The sequence below is a fragment of the Gymnoscopelus braueri genome, assembly GCF_963280865.1.
Source record: "Gymnoscopelus braueri genome assembly, chromosome: 3".
Taxonomy (NCBI): domain Eukaryota; kingdom Metazoa; phylum Chordata; class Actinopteri; order Myctophiformes; family Myctophidae; genus Gymnoscopelus; species Gymnoscopelus braueri.
Window position 1 is genome coordinate 38,652,507 of NC_137612.1, and position 12,824 is coordinate 38,665,330.

Genomic DNA, 12,824 nt, shown 5'->3' on the forward strand with positions numbered 1-12,824 from the left:
CCTTTGTCCTTAAGAATGATATGTTGTTTAAAGTATAGTGATATCTTTATTGATCCCTCCCTCCTTCCCCATTCATCTTTATTATGGTATTTTTTGTTTTATTTCTAAAGTAGTGAAGGAATGCGAGAGTGCTGTGTGGACCTCTCAGATTGCCATGAATCTTCCAGAGAGAGAGAGAGAGAGAGAGAGAGAGGCATGCCCAGAGCACTACTGCACATTATAGGAATGAATATTGATTTTAAAACAAATTTGACATGGTTTTTAAATAGACCTGAAAAATGCATCACTTTAAAGAGTCAGGGGTTTGTGGTCCGTCAATGGAGCGGAGAAAACTTCGCTCTTGTTTTATGGTTTAATAAGATTCCGTTAATGGCTTCTTCCACCTTGAGAAAAGCCTGCTGTAACGGTGTGTAGTAGGTATGTGTGCGCCTGTGTGAGTATGTGTGTGAGAGTGAGAGTGTATGCGTGTCTGTGTGTGTTCAAGTGTGCAAGTGTTCAGTTTATTATTGGTCCCTGGCCTGAGAAACACCTCCTTTCTGTGCTTGGGGCTAATGACCTAAGGCTGTGTGTTTGTGTGTGTGAGAGTGTGCGTTTGAGCAAGCGTGAGTGTGATTGAACTGAAGACAAATGACTTCTTCAGGGTGAGTAATTGAAGCACGTAAAGACAGAAGCACATCAAAAATCGAGCAGAATTGAACAACCTCTCTTTTTGCCAGATAGCACCCTTCTAGTAAAATAAGGTTTCATTTTAGTTTTTACATCATTTTTGCAAGGACATAGCAAAAGACCATTCATTTAGCGTAGAGAGTGTTGATTTAACTCTGAGGGCCCACTAAGGATCCATTTGTACACTCTCACAGTTCAATTAACCTTGACCATTTCACCTTGACAAGTGGTTTCAAGTAGGTCTACAACTATCCATTATTATCTTAGTGGTTATTCCATTCATACTTTTTTTTTTCGATTAATCAAATAATTAATTAAAATCTATGTGGAAAAAGCTTTTCCATAAAGCTTTACTTTTATAATCAACTAAATCCATTAGTCTGACTATTATATACTTACAACGGTGTCACGCAAAAAGTTCACAAAGTTCACAATGTGCCATAATGCAACACATTGTGAGCATGTAGATCTGCTATTTGCTTGTTACTATGTTTAAGATTTTTTTTTAAATGAATTAGAAAATGTTAATGTTAATAAAATCGATTATTTTTATTTAAATAATATTAATACTTATTTTTTTTAAATAATGGATTACATTGATTCAATGAATTCCTGCACTCATAGTTTCAAGCTGCGTTTGTAACAAAGTAGACATTCCTTAGGAGGCTGGCCAAAACAAGACACCAGGCAATCTAGTTAAAATGCTTGGTTGGCAAGGTCTGCGTCTGTGGGGCCAGGCTTGTGTGCTCAGTTGGCCAGTGGAAGGAGACTGCCTCTGGCTGTCTGCCCAGCTTTCAGCTTGACAGAGATGGATCACGTGTGTGATGGACGCCAGTGTTGTCCTTTTCTAATCGCTGAACATCAAGCTTTTCTCTTTCGGAGTTGCCCATAACATATTTTAGAGTCATGATAAGCAATAAGCAAGTAGAATAAAAATAAAATAAAACTGTATAACTGAATAAAACCTCACATAGGCCTATTGTTGTTGTCAGGCAGAAACCTTGTATCTCCATATTCCATTTTCTTTTGTAAATGAATGGCCATACTGTGTCGCACAAACGTGGTGGAAAATGGCTGATTTATAATGTATTGCTCTTTATACATGTGTTTGACTTATGACTCTTGCTCTTATGACTTATGACTCTTGCTACAATGTGTGCTAGAGTGTGTGTGTGTGTGTGTGTGTGTGTGTGTGTGTGTGTGTGTGCGTGTGCGTGCGTGCGTGCGTGCGTGCGTGCGTGCGTGCGTGCGCGCTAGTGAATTGAACGTAATTCACATTGAGGTAATTTTGCTCTACAGGCATACCTCCCAGGAGGGTGGGGTTCCCCACCCCGATTATGATGTAAGAGCAGAAGGGCTGTTGTATGAATATGGTTATATAGCCACTGTATGCATACAGTACATGTCATGTAAATGACCTTGTCTCTGTCCTTTGTTGGAAAATTGTCAAGGAAAAATACAGACAGTGCAATCCTCAGAACCAGCTTCTTCAAAGTCACATGAAAGGGCTTAAATATAGCAAAAGCAAAACCTTTAAAGGACAAGTCACATCAAAGGGCCTTATTAGAGCAAAAGCTGATCTTTAAGGACAAAATAAAAATGCCTATCATTTCTTTACACTACATAAAACACAACATTATCAAACAACTCAGTCTTTATCACTTGCTAATTAGGACATTCCGGACAGAAACTCACGGGAGCAAGTGGAGCATTATAGCGTTGCTCTTAATGCTCCAGGGGGATGTATGCTAATTACTTTCAGACACAGTAAAACTAAAGCAAAATGAGCCTTGTTTGTTTGTACTGTAGCATCTCTAGTCAAAGTGCTTTTCTCCCATGGAGTGGAAGTACAGTAGGTCTGGTGGGGTCTTAAGGCTGCAGGATAAGTGGTCATCTCAAGGGAGGGGCCCTGATATAGTCAGTGGTGGAAAGTAATTAGGTACATTTACTTGAGTACTGTACTTAAGTGCATTTTTTGAGTATCTGTACTTTACTTGAGTATTTATTTTTGGGATACTTTGGACTTTCTCTCCACTACATTTTTAGGAAGGGAAAAATATATATACAGTAATAATATATTATGAATGAACCTCTTAAGCCCCTTAATGTATGTATATAATATAATTGATATTTCTTTGTGCATGCATTGATATGAATAAGAACATTTACTTTGTAGTTTTACTTTGGAATATTTAAGTATTTTAAGTACTCTTGAATACTTACTTTTAAAAGCAAGTACTCCAGTACTTTAACTCAAGTACAAATTCGACTGAGCAACTTTCACTTGCAATTGAGTAACATTTGACCTTATTATGAATAAGTGGTCATCTCAAGGGAGGGGCCCTGATATAGTCTACAGATCCTAGAACTACCAGAGAACCGCTGAGTCAGCCTTCCAGATTCTCCTTGGGGAGACGGCTAATCTCCCAAGTAGCGTTCTCTGTCAGAGGTCCAAGCATCTGTCATTCTGCCTTCCAAACCACCACAACTCCCTTGCCCTACATCCATCCCCTACTGCATATCTCTGATTTGTTCCTCTGCTTTGCACAGTCTTTTTGTCTCTGGCCCGATAGCATTGGAACTTCTACACCACTAAGGGGTTTTGACATGCTTGTGTTTGCATTTAGTAATGCGATATCGCCCGCCAAACCTTAGCTGGGAAGTAAAGTGCGCTGCCAGTAAGGCTCTGTCCTGTGGATCAGGCTCTGTGGGTATAATGGCCATCTGTGTGCTGTCTGCTCTACAGTAAATGTTTGCAGTCTTTCATGGCACCATGAGAATAAACAAAGTAGCTACACACGGCTATTCTTCTTAATTAAGCTGACGGCAACCTGATCTTTGGTCCCCGTGTTCTCCAATCTGCAGATTTACAACGAGAAGAAGAGCCAGTTTGAGATCAAGAGGAACAACCCCAAGGACTTGGTGGAGAGGGTCGCAAGGGACATCTCCAAGCTACTCAACAGCAAGAGGAAAGCATTGGAGGTAGGAGCTTACACACCACACACACACACACACACCCCCCCCCCACACACACACACACACACACACACACACACACACACACACACACACACACACACACACACACACACACACACACACACACACAGTCCCGACACTTTTGGGGACATGACATTAACCAGAAGCGGTCTAACCCTAACAAATACATGTCTAATCTTAACCCTTAATGTTACCTTTACCATAACAAATAACCCTTACCCTAACCTTAACCATGACAGATACTGTACATGCCTAACCTTAACCATAACATGCCTAACCCCTATTGGACATGTGACCCCAATGAACTGATCTGATGTACACATTTTCTTCTCGATAATATTGCCTATGTCTAGACACAGAGAGAGAGAGAGCGAGAATGAGAACTCACTGGGTTATATTCATGAGGTTATCTATTCCATTTGAAGGATTTGGGGTATAATAAGTGAGCTGTATCTTCTGAGAGATATAGTGTGCTGGATGAAGAGGAGGAATACTTCAGGGGTTATCTTTGTAAGGTCCTACATTTCGGAGACAATTATTCCCCCCATTATGTGCAGACAGTCCTGTGATGGGTTACAATTTGTTTCTTGCTCACAGCGGGAGACCTCTCACCCCAAGAGAAGGAACGACAGAGAGACATAGAGAGAGAAAGAGAGCGGCAGGAAGCCAGAGAAGAGTGGAGAATGAGATTGAGAGAAGATGGGAGAGTGGAGAGAGACAGACACAGTCTGAGAGGGAAATGAGAAAAAGTATTCAAAATCGTTTGCAATTTACAAAAGCAGAGGATAACATTAAGTAGCACTATAGTGCAGTGGCCGTACGGGGTGTGGCTGTTCGGAGCACGTGCCTGTTGGGAATGAGTGCTCATTCAAAGAAGAGGGTCGATTTCTTAACTCCCGGTATTACGACTGAGCCGGTTGGTCATCGGCAGTCATTGACACACATATAAAAAGTCTGTCATAATCAGCATGTATTAATGTTTTTGTGTGTTCGTGTGTAACCGCTAGTGCCCATATATGGCCATATTGGTCTGTCCAGCGATTCTGGACAACCGGATTCCCATGACTATACTGTTACTGTATATACCGGCGATCCGAACTGACTTGAAGCCAGGCACCACACTCCCTCGAGCTCTGGGTGAAATGCACACCAATTTAAAGTCCATGCCAATATATAGGCTGGGAGATGTGGTTGTCCAGAACCACCGATCTGACAGATACTGTATCTGTCTGCCTGTGTCCCTTCCATGCCCATATATGGAGATCCCTGATGCCATTAGTATATGCCCATAAAGTATATGGGAATGCCCGTATTCGTATTTGTATTATATATGCTTATCAGTCGGATCGGTGGTTCTGGACAACCGGATCTCCATATTATGACCGATGGACCCTCCCTTGGGTCCTCGGCGATATGCACGCCGAGTTTGAAGTGGACCGGTCAGGCGGTTCTCGAGATGCTCGGACAGATTCACACGCCCACTCCCACAAACGCAGAGTTTTCGCATTTATAGTAGGATTATAGATTAGTTATCATTTTATTAGCCTGTCCAACAGAGCAGTTAATAAGTGGGTTTTGTTCACTTCAACTTCATATTGAACTACAAGACATTGTGAGAGCTTGTACATTTTAAATTAACTGATTGTGAAGTTGCTTTCATTTCTATTTACAGGCAAATTAGTTTCCTTTTAATCAACTTTGTCCTTTTCATGATATGCCAGAACACACACACACACACACACACACACACACACACACACACACACACACACACACACACACACACACACACACACACACACACACACACACACACGTTATGGGCATGAACAGTGATGCTCATTTTATTCAAACACATTTATAATTTTTTTATCATGCAATGCACACATGCAGTACAGACTGCACGCACGCACGCACGCACGCGCACACACACACACACACACACACACACACACACACACACACACACACACACACACACACACACACACACACACACACACACACACACACACACACACTATTATATATTATGTAGGAGACTGTATTGTAAAGCCCACAGGCTGGGTGAAGGCACTGAGCCATGGTGTAGTGTGTGTGTGTGTGTGTGTGTGTGTGTGTGGGGGGGGGGGGGTATAGACCTCCTCTTTCTCTCCGTGTTATGTCTCAATTTATACTCCACTGCACGATGCAACACGTTGTTAGAACATTCATGTTCAGTTCTTGTTGGCTGCCGTGCAACAGATTCGAAATTAGGCCACTGGTTCTCAACTTCTGGTCCGGGGACCACCAGCGGTCCCTACAGGTCTGTAACTCAGAGAGTATACAAATGGAACCAAATGGACCCTCAATTGTAACCTCACTCCGTCAAATGGAAGAAGCTTGCGACACACATTTTGTTTCACAGCGTACTTGCATCTGAGACTCCGGGCGCAGAATCGATGACAGACGGAGTTTCATTTTTTCAAGCTACTAGGCAGGTGATTGGATGATCCCGCCCCTAGCAGCCGCTGATTGGTTCGTATGCGCAGTGGTTCGGGCAGCTTTACTCTGTGAGCAATCCCAGACCCTCCTTCCTGAAACCAAATGCAAATGAGATTTCCGGAGGGAGGGGGGTTTACCAGGCTACCTCAATTGTCCATTAGGTTCCATTTGTACACTCTTAAAGTTAAATAAACGCTTCCAGTTAGTTTAAGTTCAGTGATTCTCAAACCTTTTCCCTTAATAATAATAATGTTTATTGTCCCCAAGGGGAAAATTGTCTTCACAAGGTCTGTTCGTTAATAACAACAAAAAAACAACATAACAACATAACAACAAAAACAACATATCACAATGTCTCTTGTCTATTTAAAAATTGCCGATCTACAAGCTCATAACGCATCGCGATGCATTCTGAGCTTGTAGATCTGCTATTTTGAAGACAAATCTTGTATGGGGGGGGGGGCCTCTGGCAAAACTATTTTCAGATGGGGGTCTGCAGCCAAATAGATATTAATTTGGGGGTCCTTGACATGAAAAAGGTTGAGAATCAATGCTCCTCTTGCGCTCCCCCCTCCTGAGGAGGAGTCACTCAGGAGGGGAGGAAAGGAGGTGAAAGAGAAGAAAAAAGGGATCTGGAATGAGAATGTCTGTTTCCCCCCTGGGGAAAAAAAAACAAGTAAATGATGTTCAAGAAATTCATAGATTTGAAAATGTGCAAGGAGCAGGGGAGGGAATGATGCGAGAGAGGGGTAGAGGCACGGAGAGGCACTTTGAAAAAAGAAAAGAAAAAATGAAAGAAAGAAAGCTGGGAGGACAGGAGTGACCGAAGGGAGAAATAACCCGTCTTCCAATGTAGTTATTATTTAGTCACAAAGCTCTTGTTAATACTTTTCAGTGGTGAAATACTTTTCACCCACAGACACACTTAAAGCAGTTTGGGGTATCAGTGGCCACTTTGGACACAAATAACATGGCAGTCAACGTCTTTGACTTCATTACCTCTGCCTCTGCAAGCATGTCCGGTGAGGACGCGCTGTGATTGGCCAGACTTCGCTTTGACTGGCAGTTCTGCCTTGGTGCCTTGGCAAATGCAAGGATGAAACTCGTTGGCCCCGATTCATAACGAGGGTCGTAAATATGGGGTAAATAAAGTTCGTAAAGGAGGTCGTATTTTGGTAGTCACAAACGGACGTGCAATTCCCAAAGGGGTTCGTATATCCCTGAGACGTGCGTATGACCAGTGCGTATGACCAGGTGTGATGATTACTCTGGAAGGCTGCATCCAACAGCATCCAACTTCAACGTCACCGTGCTGAACCGTGCTAAACAGCGTTGCCATGTCCACTTATTATAAGCGAATTTGGGCTTATTTTTCTGTAAAGTTGCTTGTAAATATTGGTAGCTGTGGGGACCGCAGTTTTTTGGGCTTGTTTCTAAAGTGTAGTTGGTTATTTGGGCTTGCTTCACAATTGTTCAGTTAATAGTTAAGTTAATATGTAGGCTAATTTATCCCTATAAGCCCCATCTGAAAATGTTTTGTGCCAGCTGGAGGCAGATTTGTGTTGTTAGAATGTTTAAAAAATCTTCCAAATATTGCACATTTTATTACAATTATTTTTTTTATATAGCAGATCTACAAGCTCACAACGGTTTAATTAAAGTGCTTACAATGGCCTAAGTGCCAGTTGCTTCTTTTGGGCTTGTTTTTCTAGACCTGGTTCCTTATTTCTGGCAACGCTGATGAAAGTTTGAAGTTCAACTCCGCCTCGTCTAAAGATAACAGATGCGGCTTCGCATCGCCTTGACAACTTAGTGTTCTGTCTGGAAGCGGATCACGTAATAAATGCTCTCATGTGTAATGAGAATAAAGAAGTTTACAAGGTTTAACCCCATTACCAAATAAAAGGCTAAACGTGGAAAGGATATATATATAAGCCTTTTCTAATGAACATTGCGCACCTTTACCAAGGTAAAAAGATGATGAAATCCAGCATACATGTGGAACGCTGCTATCCGATTATGGACCAGAGCTTATTGATTACTTATTGATTAAATTAGTGCATTTTTGATTAATATATCACTGTCCTACGTCGGAATGGGGAATATTAGATCTTCTGGACACAGCTTTCATCCACTATTAGTTTCCTCATCAGATGGTAATATTTATTAGGCTGTTGTGTGTGGCGTTCATGTGATCAAAATATAGTAGAGTAGCCTAGACTATTAGCCTACAAATTAATAACGCAGCACGGACAGAGGTGCGTCAGCCCCTCCGCAGTTTCATTAAGGCATCATAGCCTATTTTCATTATTACGTGACACTTTGGCTGAGATGGCCCGCTGGCAAACACACTGAGGGACTCAACTCTAAATGCAACTGATAGCCAAGAAAATAAATAAAAAGCGGTGGAATCTACATCATGTCTATATGATGCATAGGCTACAAGCAATATATCGTTTGACATTTATTTTTTTATTTTTTATATATATGTGTTGACAAATGTTGGGCACATATATATTTTATTTGAGGTTTGCCACTGTTGTAATTGATTTTGGCATGAAGAATAAAGCATTCTAAAGACATACGCACATTTCAGCCCTGGTAAGACAGCCTCGGGGCTGACCTGAGAACGTGCGCACCTGACGCACAAAACACAGACCAAAAAACGTTTATGAATCCAACTGCAGGTGTAGGATTTGTCCTAAATGCCGGTACGTACAAAATATGGTCGTAAATCCCTTTATGAATCCGGGCCATTGTCTCCCTTATACATAGTAATACAGTCAAGCCCCTAGCAGGGACCCCCTGAGTCTATACATTTATGGAAGGATGATTGTTATTGCTTAAACATGTAACTTTAACATTTTGTGGGACATAATATGCAATATAGGCTAGTTGTTAAAAAGTTACATAGTGCTGCTTTAAACCTTCCCAAATTTTCATAAATAGCAAAAATCGTTGTGAGCTTGTAGATTTGCAATTATTTCCTATTTTTTTTGCTATTTATTGCGAACGCGGAAGGAGGCGCCTCCGACCAAGTGGAGCTTACTATGTAAACCTGCTCGGGTTGTGTGTGTGTCTGTCTGTCTGTCTGTCTGTCTGTGTGCATGCAGTACCTATGTAGAGGGCGCCAGAGTGCAGGAATTTAGACAATACACACACACACACACACACACACACACACACACACACACACTTCTCTCCCCATCACAGTGAAATAACACGGATTACAAGTCCGTAAATACACAATATTTTCGAGCTGCGTTCGCTTCCAGCGTTCGCGCGTCTTACTTGTTCTAATTTTGCTACTTTTGCGTGACAATTTTACAGAAAAACATACAAAAGTTGAAATACGGAGATACAAGGTGTCTGCCTGACAGCAACGACTAGTTGCTGTCGTTGCTTATTCCATAGTGAAAAGGAATAAGCATTGCAAACAGATAGGAAGTTCATTATATCATCCCGGGAATACAAGCTCCATAAAAAAGCATGTTGCAGTTAATGTGTAATATTTAGCTTAAGTTATGAATTCCTTCAACTAAAGACTAAGAAAGTCCATTGCCATCGGTTGGGGGAAAAAAACAATTCAGCTGCACTTATTATTCATGCTCTGTTAACTCCCACAGAGAGTCGAAGGCAAAAGCAAGTTTTTAATGCAGTCCGTTGATAAGGAGGTCTCAGGCTCAATACTTGGCAGAATATTGACCATGTTTTTATAATGCCAGCCTATTTCTACCCCCTGTAATGTTTATCTATTCACAAATGTCTGCTCGCACATTTAGAAAGTCTAAATCCAACTAATCTGTGTGTGCGTGCGTGTTTGTGTGTGTGTGTGTGTGTGTGTGTGTGTGTGTGTGTGTGTGTGTTTGCGTGTGTGTGCGTATGTGCGCACACGTGCTCACGTACATGCGTGTGTGCAGTGCGGGCATATGCCACAAATAAGAACTCTTTCTCACAACAACCTATTTAAATCCTCCCTCGGGAGGCTTCTGTATTATTGTTTATAATACTGATGAACAAATGCAAATTGACTGAACACTCAGTCGCTAATACACCACGGATGGAAAATGTTCCTCACAGTAGAATGGACACATAGTTGCTGAGGCCCTTAACGGCGCCCACGACTCAGAATGGTTATAAATGAATGATTGTTGTAATTACATTTCGCGTTCAGGGGTAAAAAAAAAAAGAAGAAGAAGGGGAAAAAAGAATGAGGCAGCTGAGCGTATACTGAATTTGTTTTGCCTGTTCACAAGTTGCATTAATAGCGTCACAGCGTGGCTGATAAACACGGTCTTTCTATAGAGCTCAGGGAACAATTTGTTGCGTGGCAACATTATGGGAAACGGGAGAAAGACTGGGTAGTTGGTAGAACGATGGATGCATGATTCAGATTTCACACAGCTTTGTTCACACTCGCTGTAGCTGCGGGCGCTTTGTCACCCCACACATGAGCTGACTGATATGCCTAATGCCTCCAAGTACGCTGGTGTCCTCGTGCCAAAAACAGCTGATCTACAAGCTCACTTGTAACTTGTGTGGCTTCAAGATTGGCTATTTTTGCCACCTAGGCGTACGATAACGTATAATTCTATACCGAAGCAACGTTTCACAACCTGTGGGACAGTGAGGATATTGCAAGTGGGGTCCCCAAATAATTGGCAAAACACAAAGATTTCATTAAAAAGAAAATTGTAATGGTACTTTCTTTTTACAGTACCTTGAAAAAAGAATGTTAACTGTACATCGATAATTAGGAACTTAAAATGTGCATGCGGTCCCACACAACTGACCCATCTGACCACCCTGTATGCATGCAGCCCACCCATCTGACCACTGAATGGGTGGGCCGCGAACACAATCGATTTTTGGTTGGGTTCAGAAAAGATTGGGAAACTCTGGGCCATAGCATTGCACATGTATGCACTTCCAAAGTCCCGAGAGGGAGGAACTGGTAACCCCGATATGTGTAAGAAATAATTAAAGATTTAGCAGGCTGAAATGCTCCTGTCAGCCTGTCGGAGCACATAACGGAGCTCAGGCTTGCTTTACCTTCTCTCTAAAACACCACTCCGGTGTTTATTCTCTCGCTTTCCTTGTCTTAACCCATTCAATCCGGGAAACGCATCTGTGTCATTTTAAGATTTCTTTGGCTCTTCCAAAAATAGCAGATATACAAGCTCATACTGTAGCTCTACAAGCTTGTAGATCTGCTATTTTTAGAAAAATCGTGAAAATGTGTGCAAATCTTTGAATATATATTTTTTTTAAGCAAACATTTGTAACTCAAATCTTTGCTTCCCTGGAATTAAATATTTTACAAATGTTCGCTTTCAAAAATATATATATGTACAGTAAAGATTTAAAAAAATGTTCACGATTAAAAAAAAATAGCAGATCTACAAGTTGTATATCTGCTATTTTCTGCTATTAATAGCCAAAGACATCTAAATTGACAGAGATGCGTTCCCGGATTGAACGGGTTAATCTCCTCCGCTCGCCGTCTCACCCTGTCTGCTTTTCCTTCTCTTGCCTGCGGCTTCAGCCATCTTCTCAAACAATGATCTGATTCGGCTGCCAGTGCCAAAATTAAAATTTAACACACGCGACACGAACCGGGGGGACTGTGGGGTTACACTGACAGACCCAGCATGTTGCCGCGGGCCGTTTGGGATCAATTTCAATGTTCTCTGAAGCTGGTTAAAATGTGCTGTATTAAAAAAATAACAGAAATCGTTCTTTTTTTTTAAACATTTCCCTTGCTAGTTGTCAGCGCGAGCGTGGCTGACTGGTTCAGCTGGTGGACATACACACAGACACTGATTTTTAAGTGGGTCGATTAGCAGCCAACGATGAATAGAGAACTTCCGGGATGGTGTTTTTGTTGTAGTAGCTTTTGTATTTGTAAACACAGTCTGCAATCTACTGTATAGAGCAGTGGTTTTTCATGTCAAGGACCCCCAAAATGATATGTATTTGGCTGCGGACCCCACATCTCAAATGTTTTGTGCCAGGGATTTTTCAGAAATAGCCAAAGTATCAAATATGGTTAAAGTGGTAAAAATTGTTGTGACGCTATATTAACCAATTTAGCTGGGGACCCCCTGGTACCCCCCCAAGGACCCCTGGGGGGTCCTTGTAAATCAATACAGTACATTGCCCACCACCACGGAGTGTGGGGGTTCAAACCCACCGCCATGCATCCAGCTTTGTCGAGTGTCTACACACGAACACAATATATAGGCCCGTGATCGGGGGAGGGAAGCCGGGCGGGGTGGGTGATATTTGTCACTGCACATACTCATACGGGCTGGGGCGGCACCTGTCAGTGGGGAGTGTTGGGCGGGAGGAGTAGGACGGAGGCTCCACGTCGTCCCAGTAGGGGCTCCTCACTGGCTGTGTTAACCAGTATAAGAACAGTGATGAGACACAGAATTTGTGTGTGGGGAGGAATTAATTGGCATAACAACTAAATTGGGGAGAAAAAGGGGTAAAATAAATACACAATAATACAGTGCATTATCAAGTGGGCTTATAGCCTGCTGTACATCATTTTCTAATAAAAAAAGAATGACACTTTTAGTGTTCTGTTTGTCTATAAAGGGCATGTTGTGTTCACAACACAGAGGTGAGGTGACACAGAGGAAATTCATTTCTCTCTCTCAGTGTCTGGA

At 42.0% G+C, this 12,824-nt stretch overlaps 1 protein-coding gene across 2 annotated transcripts in view; it reads left to right on the forward strand.

The window, feature by feature from the left end:
• Positions 1–12,824, forward strand: part of cacna2d2a (calcium channel, voltage-dependent, alpha 2/delta subunit 2a) — a 291,322-nt gene that overhangs the window by 70,032 nt on the left and 208,466 nt on the right. For both annotated transcript variants that reach the window (XM_080424714.1, XM_080424715.1), the window contains exon 3: positions 3,532–3,648. In XM_080424714.1, the coding sequence (XP_080280840.1) occupies positions 3,532–3,648 (117 nt within the window). The remainder of the gene's footprint in view (positions 1–3,531; positions 3,649–12,824) is intronic.